The sequence below is a fragment of the Mustelus asterias genome, unplaced genomic scaffold (genome assembly GCF_964213995.1).
Source record: "Mustelus asterias unplaced genomic scaffold, sMusAst1.hap1.1 HAP1_SCAFFOLD_1839, whole genome shotgun sequence".
Taxonomy (NCBI): domain Eukaryota; kingdom Metazoa; phylum Chordata; class Chondrichthyes; order Carcharhiniformes; family Triakidae; genus Mustelus; species Mustelus asterias.
The window spans coordinates 18,256-31,763 of NW_027591784.1; the positions used below are offsets into that span (position 1 = coordinate 18,256).

A 13,508-nucleotide genomic window follows, 5' to 3' on the forward strand; every position below is an offset into this window, starting at 1 on the left:
TCGAAACCAATCATACTTTCAGCCCCCTCGCACCGCTCGGTCTTCAATTCCCCCCGCCTTTTTAAAAAATAAAATCCGCTTGGGGATTTAACGGTTAGGGAACTGGCGCCGCCGCCATTTTGTTTCTCCCCATGTCCCTATTTAAACATTTTTTAAAAAGAGGGGAGATATTGACGTGGCGAGCTCGGGAAACTAAACAATAAGTGAATAAAATAAAACTTTTCAGGCGGAGAGGTGAAAAATAAATAATTTATTAAAGAAATAACGGTCTGGGGCAGACCGGAAGTACCGGGAAGGTCCACTTCCGGTCCGCCATCTTGAGCCGCCGCGGCCTCTCCGGGCGGCCGGAAAGATTTGGATTTTTTAGAAAATCTTTATTTCTGAGGGGAGGATCGAAAGCGGGATTTGGGAGAATAGAACTTAAGGTAAAAAAGGAGCGGGCGGTCGGGTGAAATGGGCGGGGACTCGGGGGGGAAGGAGAGGTTTACTTTCCTGCATTGTGGACGCCCGGATGGCGGCCGCCATCTTGGATGTGGGGGGAGGGGATTTGATTTGGAACCTTTACATGGAAATGAAAGGTTGAATTCGGGCAGGGCGAGGGGGACGAGGACGAAGCGCTCGCCCCGCATCTTTCCCCGCGCTTCTTACCCCCCGGGAAAGGGGTTTCTTTTATCCCGTTTCCGGTCTGGGCGAGCGGATGTTGGGGTTGAAAGGTCGCCCTCCCTCCTCTATTTCCGGATCCGGTCCCTCCCCGCCGCCATTTTGGTTCCCTCCTGCCTCAGACTCGGAAGCGGCGAGAGAGGCCCCGGGGCTCGGAGCCGGAACCGGACCAGCTGCCGAGTGAGTGCGGGGACTGAGGGCAGGGGGCTCGGGAGAGGGGGGAATGGATAACCCAACTCACTGGAAAAATAAACCCCCAACCTTTAAAACCTTCCCCTAACCTTCCCCCATTCAATAACTCCAGCCTCAGGCTTCAGCCGGCTACTAGGCCGCATTCAGTCTGCAGAGAGACTGAGGGTCAGACCCTTAAATAAACCGTAAACACCTTCATTCTTAAATAAAACCATCAGTCTTTAAATATAACTCATAATATCCTGAAATCAAACCTTAATCATCAAATAATCCTCAAATCAAACCATAAATCTCAAACTCATAACATCCTTAAATCAAACCATAAATATCTAAAACCCATAACATCCTGAATCAAAATCCTGAAATCAAACCCATAACATCCTTAAATCAAACCGTAACATCCTTAAATAATCCTGAAATCAAACCATAAATCTAAATAAAACCTATAACATCTTTGAATCAAACCATAACATCCTTAAATAATCCTGAAATCAAACCCATATCCTTAAATCAAACCATTAATCTAAAACCCATAACATCCTTAAATCAAACCGTAATCCTGAAATCAAACCATAAATCTAAATAAAACCCATAACATCCTTAAATCAAACCATAAATATCTAAAACCCATAACATCCTGAATCAAAATCCTGAAATCAAACCCATAACATCCTTAAATAATCCTGAAATCAAACCATAAATCTAAATAAAACCCATAACATCCTTAAATCAAACCATAAATATCTAAAACCCATAACATCCTGAATCAAAATCCTGAAATCAAACCCATAACATCCTTAAATAATCCTGAAATCAAACCATAAATCTAAATAAAACCCATAACATCCTTAAATCAAACCATAAATATCTAAAACCCATAACATCCTGAATCAAAATCCTGAAATCAAACCCATAACATCCTTAAATCAAACCGTAACATCCTTAAATAATCCTGAAATCAAACCATAAATCTAAATAAAACCTATAACATCTTTGAATCAAACCATAACATCCTTAAATAATCCTGAAATCAAACCTTAATCAAATAATCCTTGAATCAAACCATAAATCTCTCAAACCCATCAATCCTTAAATCAAACCATTAATCTAAAACCCATAACATCCTTAAATCAAACCGTAATCAAGTAATCCTGAAATCAAACCATAAATCTAAATAAAACCCATAACATCCTTAAATCAAACCATAACATCCTTAAATAATCTTGAAATCAAACCCATATCCTTAAATCAAATAATCCTGAAATCAAACCATAAATCTCTAAAAACCTATAACATCTTTGAATCAAACCATAACATCCTTAAATAATCCTGAAATCAAACCTTAATCAAATAATCCTTGAATCAAACCATAAATCTCTCAAACCCATAAATCCTTAAATCAAACAATCCTGAAATAAAACCCATAACATCCTTAAATCAAACCTTAATCATCAAGTAATCCTTACGTAAACCATTAATCAAATCCCATTAATATTCTTGAAATTTACTTGAAACATCAGCTCTTTTTTCTTACAGATGCTGCCAGACCTGATGAGATTTTCCAGCATTTTCTCTTTTGGTTTCAGATTCCAGCAACTGGAGTAATTCGCTTTTATCCATTAAGATTCCAAATCCTTAAGTAAAACCTTAATCAATAAATGGTTCCCCCCAATATCATCCTTAAAATGGTTCCCCCCCCCCCCCCCCCCCAAGATCATCCTTAAAAAACATCCTAAATAAAATCTTTCCGTATTAATGAACCCCAATAGCATTCTCAAAAATCCATAAATCCTTAATCATAAATCATTAAAATTTTAATAATCCTCAAAGCCTTAATCTTGAAATAAAACCCTTAGCATCCATAATCTTAATGTTTAAATAACATTAATCTATGAATTTCCAATAACATGCTTGATAATATCTTAACATCCTAAATAATCCTTAAAACACCAATTTTGAAAAAACCTTATTCTATATAATCCTTAAATGAAATCCTTAATCTTTCAATTAAATCCCATAAAATTCTAAATCCTAAATCAAACCCATAACATTCTATAATAATCCTTAACTAGAACCTTAATCTTTAAATAAACCTATAACATTCTAAAATTCAAGATTAAAGCTTTAAATAAAGCTTTAATCTTGAACTAAAACCCTTGATAATCTTTAAATGAAACCATAAATCTATAAACTCTTGCACATCCTTAAATAAACCCATAAAATTCTGAATAATCCTTAAGAACACAAATCTTTAAATTAGCCCTCAATAGCATCTTCAAGAATCTTCAGGTAAACCCTCAATTACTGACAGCGACATCCTCAATAATAAAACCATTAGCCATGATCTGATTGAATGGTTAGTTAGGAAGGGCTGAATTTGCCTACTTCTGCTCCCAATTCCTGTGTAAAACCTTAACATCCTCAATTTTACATAACCCTCAATATCCTTAACATCCTCTATAATCTTTAAATAAAACCCTTAATAGCCTTAATGACAATTTTCAAAAACACCCAATAATACCTTTAACATTTGTAATAATCTTCGCATAAAATCCTCAATATCCTTAACATCCTCAATCTTTCAATTAAAACCCTTGATACCTGTAATATCCCCAAGCTTCAAAAAAACCCCAATAATACCTTTAACATTCTCATTCATTTCTACGCACAATCCTCAATATCCTTAACAACATTAATAGTCAAATAAAACCGTAACATCCTAGATAACATACTGAATAATCTTCACACAAAACCCCTGGTGATACCAGTGATAATCTCAGTAATCTTCAAATACATGTAATAACACACTGAATAGTAATCTTCAAATAAAACCTCAATATCCTTGTCAGTAATCTTCAAATAATATCCTCAATGTTACCCATAATAACATGGTCGATAATAATCTTTAAAAAATCCCCCAGTGATACTCAACTGATAAATGAAAACCCTCTAACATCCTCCATAATCTTGCTCTCAAATCCTCTAACATCCCCAATAATCTTTAAATAGAACCTTAACGTTCTTTATATCCTCTATAATAATCTTCCAATAAGCCCTCAAACTCCCCAATTTTCCAATAAGCCCTCAATATCCTTACCATCCTCAATAACATCCTCAGTGGTGTCCTCATTGATACCATATGAAACCCTCATTAATAATCTTCAGGTATTCTTAATACCCTCAATAACATCTTTAGTCATCCATCAGACCCCATAAGGTGTTAGGAGCAGAGGTAGGCCATTCGGCCATCAAATCTGCTGTGCCATTCATGACTGATCTGATGTGATAACCCTCAACCCCACTTTCCCACCTTATTCCATAATGCCCTGATTCCCTCACTGATGAAAAATCTGTCCTGGCCTTAAACATACTGGATGACCTGGCCTCTACAGCCCTCTGTGGGAAAGAATTCCACACACTCACTCCCTTCCGAGAGAAGAAATTCCTCCCTATCTCTGTATCCAATGGGTGACCCCCTCACTGTGAGATTATTCCCTCTGGTCCCAGACTCTCCCACAAGGGGAAACACCCTCTCAGCATCCACCCTGTCAATCCCCCTGAGAATCCGATATAGAGTCTGGTTCCAGACTCCCCCACAAGGGGAAACACCCTCTCAGCATCCACCCTGTCAACCCCCCTGAGAATCCGATATAGAGTCTGGTCCCAGACTCTCCCACAAGGGGAAACACCCTCTCAGCATCGACCCTGTCAATCCCCCTGAGAATCCGATATAGAGTCTGGTCCCAGACTCTCCCACAAGGGGAAACACCCTCTCAGCATCCACCCTGTCAACCCCCCTGAGAATCCGATATGTCTCAATAAGGTCCCCCCTCATTCTTCTAAACTCCAATGAGTACAGGCCCAACTACTCAACCTCTCCTCATGAGAAAATCCCTCCCTACCCGGGATCGACCGAGTGAACCTTCTCTGGACTGCCTCCAATGTCAGTGTATCCTTCCTTAGATAAGGGACCATACCCTTAACATCCATAATAATGCTGGAAAGCCTCAATAATATAATTAATCTTCAAATAATACCCTGGTTGTTAACCTTCTAATATCCTCAATAACATCCTCAATCATGCCCTTCAAATAAAATCCTGATTTAATACAGCTTAGTTGATCCAAACTCCTAGATATCCTTCAGGGTTTTAATAGGAGCCTGAGGAATATCGAGGGGGGCGGGGGGTTAACATTCTGAGGGATATTGGGAAGGGGGGGTTAATATTCTGAGGGATATCGGGAAGGGGGGGGTTAATATTCTGAGGGATATCGGGAAGGGGGGGGGTTAATATTCTGAGGGATATCGGGAAGGGGGGGGGTTAATATTCTGAGGGATATCGGGAAGCGGGGTTAATATTCTGAGGGATATCGGGAGGGGGGGTTAATATTCTGAGGGATATCGGGAAGGGGGGGTTAATATTCTGAGGGATATCGGGAAGGGGGGTTAACAGTGAGGGATATCGAGGGGGGTTAACATTCTGAGGGATATCGGGAAGGGGGGGTTAACATTCTGAGGGATATCGGGAATGAGGGGGGTTAATATTCTGAGGGATATCGGGAAGGGGGGGGTTAATATTCTGAGGGATATCGGGAAGGGGGGGGTTAATATTCTGAGGGATATCGGGAAGGGGGGGTTAATATTCTGAGGGATATCGGGAAGGGGGGGTTAATATTCTGAGGGATATCGGGAAGGGGGGTTAACATTCTGAGGGATATCGGGAAGGGGGGGTTAACATTCTGAGGGATATCGGGAAGGGGGGGTTAACATTCTGAGGGATATCGGGAAGGGGGGGTTAACATTGAGGGATATCGGGAAGGGGGGTTAACATTCTGAGGGATATCGGGAAGGGGGGTTAACAGTGAGGGATATCGAGGGGTGTTAACATTCTGAGGGATATCGGGAAGAGGGGGTGTTAACATTCTGAGGGATATCGGGAAGGGGGGTTAACATTCTGAGGGATATCGGGAAGGGGGGTTAACAGTGAGGGATATCGAGGGGTGTTAACATTCTGAGGGATATCGGGAAGAGGGGGTGTTAACATTCTGAGGGATATCGGGAAGGGGGGGTGTTAACATTCTGAGGGATATCGGGGGGGTTAACATTCTGAGGGATATCGGGAAGGGGGGGTGTTAACATTCTGAGGGATATCGGGAAGAGGGGGTGTTAACATTCTGAGGGATATCGGGGGGGTTAACATTCTGAGGGATATCGGGGGGGTTAACCTTCTGAGGGATATCGGGGGGGTTAACCTTCTGAGGGATATCGGGAAGGGGGGGTGTTAACATTCTGAGGGATATCGGGGGGGTTAACATTCTGAGGGATATCGGGAAGGGGGGGTGTTAACATTCTGAGGGATATCGGGAAGAGGGGGTTGACATTCGTGAATAGCCAGAATAATATCGGAAATATTAATGTGTGCAATCATGGGGAAAGTGTTAATATCGCAAATAATAATGGAGGAATATTAATATCACAGTGATAGTGTTCTCACGTCAAGAATACTGTTAGCGTGGAGATTAATGTCCATTGATACCCCGAATTATATTGAGAGGATATTAATAATGCATCAGTAGCTAGAATAATGTTTCAATGATGCTCGGGGGCATATTACTATCCAGGATGGGGCCGTTTATTCTCCAGAATGAGATTGAGGCTGGTACCCAGAGTGATGTGGGAGGGGGAACATGGATGCTGGAACCAGGATACCGTGTTGGGCGTGTTAGATCGCCTTTCGGACTAGTGCTGGCATAACGTACTCGTTTATCCGGGATAAGAACTGGGAGATGGTGACAAAGGTTCAGAATAATTCAATCAGACATGTTGCCCACTGTCCCGTAAACAGCTTGCGAATGTCGGTAAAGTATTTTAGATATCCCAGATTTGTATTTTCAATAGCACCGGTGACAATATTTATATATCTAATATGCAAAATTCTTATTTACCTAGAATACCATCTGCCAGTTTAAAAACTGTTTAAATATTTCTGAAATATTAATTGTAATGTTTAATAAAACCTCTGCAGTTCAATCAACGTTACCGGGATGTTAGTGTGGGGAATAAGGTTTAAATTCAATATTAGTGGGCCCGTTTTGCAGCAGCTTTTGGAACCGCATGTTAACCCCGGGGGAATTCCCCCTGCAAATTATTTATCTCGCAGCGTTCATGAGAGTCATCTCCTGCTGATTAGCGCGCAGTTAACGAGGCTTCAAATATTGATAACCGTCATTCACCATTTTGAGACTTGAATAGGATTGTACGCAACCCAATATCCAGGGAGTCGATCACTGGCGCTGCGATTTAGCTGCAGTGAATGATACATTTGGAAGGTGTTTTTATTTTGTTTCATTTTCTCGAGTGTTTTGGGTGTGGGTGGGGAGATTCCTTCCAGGCGCTCTGATCTAGGCCCTCTCTCAACTGTCTGCAATGCCAACAGGGCACTCCATTTTAAAATGGTTCCGTCTGCTTCTGCCTCGGTTTGCGTCCAGACTGACCCAAGGATAGATCTGCACACTGCAGCTCCTTCTGGTGCCCGCTCCCTTCCCTCTCCCCACCCCCTGGTGCCCACTCACTCCCCCCCGCCCTCTGGCACCTGCTCCCTCTTCCTCTGGTGCCCGCTCCCTCTTCCCCCATCACCCTCTGGCGCCCGCTCCCTCTTCCCCCACCACCCTCTGGCACCCGCTCCCTCTTCCCCCGCTGCCTTCTGGCGCCCGCTCCCTCTTCCCCCGCTGCCTTCTGGCGCCCGCTCCCTCTTCTCCCCCCCACCGCCCTCTGGCGTCCGTTCCCTCCCCCCACCGCCCCCTGGTGCCCGCTCCCTCTTCCCCCGCCACCCCCTAGCGCCCGCGCCCTCTTCCCGTGGCGCCCGCTCCCTCTTCCCCCCCTGGCGCCCACTCCCTCTTCCATCACCGCCCCCTGGCGCCCTCTCCCTCTGCCCCCTGGCACCCGCTCCCTCTTCCCCTGGCGCCCGCTCCCTCTTCCCCCGCCGCCCCCTGGCGCCCGCTCCCTCTTCCCCTGGCGCCCGCTCCCTCTGCCCCCGCCGCCCTCCGGAGCCCGCTCCCATCTGACAGCTGTATTAGTCGTGTGCTGCAGCGCTGCCTGGGTTGGCTATCGCGTTGCTGAGGCAGATTGATCCCTTTGCAGTCTTTCACTGGCCCAGTCACATGGAAACATGTCCTCCCTTCCCGGGGGACTGGTGTGAGTGCTTGCTCTGTCGTCATCAGCCTATAATCATTCACAGTACCTCACTGCGTGAAATCATCCCCTCCCAGCTTGACCTGCCTGTTAGATTTCAGTGTTTGATCCCGTTGGAAGTTCCCAGCACTGTCTGTGTTTAAAGTTTATTTATCAGTGTCACAAGTAGGGTTACATTAACACCGCAATGAAGTTACTGTGAAAATCCCCTAGTCTCCACACTCCTGTTGGGGTAACACTGAGGGAGAATTTAGCACGGCCAATGCACCCTAACCAGCACGTCTTTCAGACTGTGGGAGGAAACCGGAATTCACCGTGACCATTCCCTGTGGGAGCGTGTCCCACTTCCGCCTGAGTAAAGACCACCCCCCCCGATTCTCACTCTCTCACAAAGTGGAAACATCATCTCTACAGCGACCCTATCGAAACCTCCCACATCGTTTTAAGGACCTCGATCAGCCACCCCCTCGGCCTCTTCCAGATAAAAGACCCCCCCCCTCCCCCGGCAGCCTGTTCAGTTCATTTTTTTGGCATTTCAGTATTTTAAAGATCAGTGTGGCTGATTAGAGCAGGAGGATTTTATACTTGTGGTGCTGATGTAGGTTCTGGTGTTTACGATGCAGCCTTTGTGTCAGGCCCATCCTGAGCAGCAGAATCCTGGCTTGCGTTAATTATTTAGCAGGAATGTCGGTTGCTGCCATTTCCTTTCAGCTAAATTTTCTGCTCCTGTGTTAGTGCATTTTAAAACCGATACTCCAGTCAGCCCGTGCACTGAGTAATCCACCCTGTTGTTCTTAAGCTGCTTTTTATCTTATTTAAGTCTCTGCCTCTCTCTCACTCTCTGCCCCAGTGCTGAGGGAGCGCTGCACTGTGGGAGGGTCGGTCTGAGGGAGCGCTGCACTGTGGGAGGGTCGGTGCGGAGGGAGCGCCGCACTGTGGGAGGGTCGGTGCTGAGGGAGCGCCACACTGTGGGAGGGTCAGTGCTGAGGGAGCGCCGCACTGTGGGAGGGTCAGTGCTGAGGGAGCGCCGCACTGTGGGTGGGTCAGTGCTGAGGGAGCGCCGCACTGTGGGTGGGTCAGTGCTGAGGGAGTGCCGCACTGTGGGAGGGTCAGTGCTGAGGGAGCGCCGCACTATGGGAGGGTCAGTGCTATGGGAGTGCCGCACTGTGGGAGGGTTGGTGCTGAGGGTGGGAGGGTCAGTGCTGAGGGAGCGCCGCACTGTGGGAGGGTCAGTGCTGAGGGAGCGCTGCACTGTGGGAGGGTCGGTGCGGAGGGAGCGCCGCACTGTGGGAGGGTCGGTGCTGAGGGAGCGCCACACTGAGAGGGTCAGTGCTGAGGGAGCGCCGCACTGTGGGAGGGTCAGTGCTGAGGGAGCGCCGCACTGTGGGTGGGTCAGTGCTGAGGGAGCGCCGCACTGTGGGAGGGTCAGTGCTGAGGGAGCGCCGCACTATGGGAGGGTCAGTGCTATGGGAGTGCCGCACTGTGGGAGGGTCAGTGCTGAGGGAGCGCCGCACTGTGGGAGGGTCGGTGCTGAGGGAGCGCCGCACTGTGGGAGGGTCAGTGCTGAGGGAGCGCCGCACTGTGGGAGGGTCGGTGCTGAGGGAGCGCCGCACTGTGGGAGGGTCGGTGCTGAGGGAGCGCCGCACTGGGTGGGTCAGTGCTGAGGGAGCGCCGCACTGTGGGAGGGTCAGTGCTGAGGGAGCGCCGCACTATGGGAGGGTCAGTGCTATGGGAGTGCCGCACTGTGGGAGGGTCGGTGCTGAGGGAGCGCCGCACTGTGGGAGGGTCAGTGCTGAGGGAGCGCTGCACTGTGGGAGGGTCAGTGCTGAGGGAGCGCCGCACTGTGGGAGGGTCAGTGCTGAGGGAGCGCCGCACTGTGGGAGGGTCAGTGCTGAGGGAGTGCCGCACTGTGGGAGGATCGGTGCTGAGGGAGGGTCGGTGCTGAGGGAGCGCTGCACTGTGGGAGGGTCGGTGCTGAGGGAGCGCCGCACTGTGGGCGGGTCAGTGCTGAGGGAGCGCCGCACTGTGGGAGGGTCGGTGCTGAGGGGGCGCCGCACTGTGGGTGGGTCAGTGCTGAGGGTGCGCTGCACTGTGGGAGGGTCGGTGCAGAGGGAGCGCCGCACTGTGGGAGGGTCAGTGCTGAGGGAGCGTCGCACTGTGGGAGGGTCAGTGCTGAGGGAGCGCCGCACTGGGAGGGTCAGTGCTGAGGGAGCGCCGCACTGTGGGAGGGTCAGTGCTGAGGGAGCGCCACACTGCGGGAGGGTCAGTGCTGAGGGAGCGTCGCACTGGGAGGGTCAGTGCTGAGGGAGTGCCACACTGTGGGAGGGTCAGTGCTGAGGGAGCGCCGCACTGTGGGAGGGTCGGTGCTGAGGGAGCGCCGCACTGTGGGAGGGTCAGTGCTGAGGGAGCGCCGCACTGTGGGAGGGTCGGTGCTGGACACACATTCCCAGTGGGAATGAAGCAGTGGCCTGTATTAACCTCATTGTTTAATACTGTTTGCCTGTGTTTATAAAATCCAGGATCGTACGTACCTTTTTAAATGTTTTGCTAATCTGCCACGCCATCTTGAAAGGTTCCCAATGGGTAATTCTGTGCAGTCCGGCTGGGTCTGTGGAGTGCTGTGAACCAATGGCACGGTGGCACAGTGGTTGGCATTGCTGCCTCACAGCGCCATGGGCCCAGCTTTAATTCCCGGCTTGAGTCACTGTCTGTGCAGTTTGCACATTCTTCCCGTGTCTGCATGGGTTTCCTCCGAGTGCCCTGGTTTCCCCCCTCTGTCCAAAGATGTGCGGGTTAGGTTGATTGGCCAGGCTAAATTGACCCTGGTGTCAGGGGGATTAGCAAGGGTAATTGGGGTTATGGGAATAGGGCCGGGGTGGGGTTGTGGTTGGTGCCGATTTGACGGGCTGAAGGGCCTCCCTAGGGACTCTATGATACTATCTGATTCTAACCAGGGTGGTTTGGCGATCTGAAACCGCGTTGCCTTTGGGGATAAGCTCTTTCACATCCGCTTGGTGGGTTTGTCCCGATCAGTCGAAGCTCGCTGTCGATGGATACAAGTTTTATCTGCGGCGGAGTTGAGCCTTTGCCTTGCCAGCCCTTGTCCTTCACTCTCGGCTCTCGTTCCTCCCACAGATGTCCAGCTCGCCGCTCTCCAAGAAGCGCCGTGTATCCGTCTCTGCAGCAGAACCCAAGACTGCTTCCAACTGTTCCTCCGTCAACTCCCTGCGGACTGAATCCCCCGCCACGCCAGCTAACGTGAGTACCTGGTGGTGATGGGAGGGGCGGGCGGGCGCTCGATAGACACCGCCTTCTGTTTGTGGGAATGTTGCCGTCGGAATACCGCCCCCCCCCCATAGCTCCCGGTTGCTAGGCTGTGCCACCTGTAGCCTAGGAGTGAGTCAGGACTTTTGAGAGAAAGAAATGAGGGAGTAAAGTTTCACTTTCGGGAAGTGAGTGGGCGTGTTGGACAAACTGCCTCACATTAAACAGTGAGTCATCAGCAATTACTTGCACTAACAATTCGGTCTCGCACGTCAGTGCTCCCAGTGGCCCCGCGGGATTCCTGGCTGCAAAATTCCTCCCTGGCCTCCGCTCTCCACCGCAGCCTCGGCTGAAGAAGCCCACTTGACCTTGGGGAGGGACACGGGGAGTTCAGACTCCTGTTTGGGCAGGGGAGTTAACTCCCACACAGCAGCACTCATCCAGTGATCTTCCCCAGAGGGTAAAGGTGCAAGGTGAGTTAGTACTGGGTGTGTTTGGAACGTTTAAGACAGAGCTTTACTCTGTACCTAACCCCGTGCTGTACCTGTCCTGGGAGTGTTTGATGGGGGACAGTGTAGAGGGAGTTTTACTCTGTATCTCACCCCACGCTGTACCTGTCCTGGGAGTGTTTGATGGGGGACAGTGTAGAGGCAGCTTTACTCTGTATCTAACCCCGTGCTGTACCTGTCCTGGGAGTGTTTGATGGGGACAGTGTAGAGGAAGCTTTACTCTGTATCTAACCCCGTGCTGTACCTGTCCTGGGAGTGTTTGTTGGGGGACAGTGTAGAGGGAGCTTTACTCTGTATCTAACCCCGTGCTGTACCTGTCCTGGGAGTGTTTGATGGGGGACAGTGTAGAGGGAGCTTTACTCTGTATCTAACCCCGTGCTGTACCTGTCCCGAGAGTGTTTGATGGGGGACAGTGTAGAGGGAGCTTTACTCTGTATCTAACCCTGTGCTGTACCTGTCCCGAGAGTGTTTGATGGGGGACAGTGTAGAGGGAGCTTTACTCTGTATCTAACCCCATGCTGTACCTGTCCTGGGAGTATTTGATGGGGACAGTGTAGAGGGAGTTTTACTCTGTATCTCACCCCGTGCTGTACCTGTCCTGGGAGTGTTTGATGGGGGACAGTGTAGAGGGAGCTTTAATCTGTATCTAACCCCGTGCTGTACCTGTCCTGGGAGTGTTTAATGGGGGACAGTGTAGAGGGAGATTTACTCTGTATCTAACCCCGTGCTGTACCTGTCCTGGGAGTGTTTAATGGGGGACAGTGTAGAGGGAGATTTACTCTGTATCTAACCCCGTGCTGTACCTGTCCTGGGTGTGTGTGATGGGGGACAGTGTCGAGGGAGCTTTACCCTGTTGAGTGGCATGTCTGGGTGTTACTAGGTGGATATTTTGGCACTGACCCACGTATCTGTTTGATTTCAGGGTATGGCCAAGAATGGAAATGATGCAGAGATTGACGAGGGTCTGTACTCCAGACAGCTGTAAGTGACACTGCTTTCATTGAATGGTTATTGATCTATATACTGACTGTAGCCCCTGGGACTCGGGTGAAGATGATGCTGGTGATTTACCCTGGGCGGACGAGTGTGGAGCCTCACTGCTAAGGGAGCTGTGTTTTTCCACAACGCCCGTACCCTGGTGAGGGATACCCCGGGTATATCCTGTACCCCAACAGATCCCCTCAAACATCTGCAATCGCTTCAGTGACACTGCTGCTGCAGTGTAACCCCCTTCCTCTTCATCTGCCCATCGTAGCAGTGAAGGAGGAGGCCATTCTGCCCAGCCTGACGGTGTTGGCTCTTTGACAGATCTATCCCCTTTTAGTATTTCCCCGATTTTCCCCCCTTTTCTGAGGGTGAATCTGCTCCCACCGCCCTCTCAGGCAGCGCCTTCCAGCTCACAACAACTCGCCGTGTCAATAAAATTCTCCCCATCTCTCCCCCCGCCTCTGGTTCATTTACCGATTCTCTTCAACCCCCTGACACTAGGGGCCAATGCACCCTAACCAGCACGTCTTTGGATTGTGGGAGGAAATTGGAGCACCCGGAGGAAACCCACGCAGACACGGGGAGAACGTGTAGACTCTGCACAGACCCAAGCCAGGAATCGAACCCGGGTCCCTGGCACTGTGAGGCAGCAGTGCTAACCCACTGTGCCACCATATTGGCCCCCTCCCCCTCCAGTCCCTGGAA

The 13,508-nt window shown here is 49.2% G+C and overlaps 1 protein-coding gene across 2 annotated transcripts in view; it reads left to right on the forward strand.

The window, feature by feature from the left end:
* The first annotated feature begins 301 nt into the window (after nt 1-301).
* uba1 (ubiquitin-like modifier activating enzyme 1) overlaps nt 302-13,508 on the forward strand; it is a 49,467-nt gene continuing 36,260 nt past the window's right edge. The window contains exons 1-3 of one of the 2 annotated variants that reach the window (XM_078206850.1): nt 302-425; nt 11,179-11,301; nt 12,739-12,797. In XM_078206850.1, coding sequence (XP_078062976.1) covers nt 11,179-11,301; nt 12,739-12,797 — 182 coding nt within the window. In that variant the 5' untranslated portion in view covers nt 302-425. Of the gene's footprint in view, nt 426-785; nt 841-11,178; nt 11,302-12,738; nt 12,798-13,508 lie in introns of those variants that run through there. The other variant, XM_078206851.1, reaches the window with a different exon arrangement.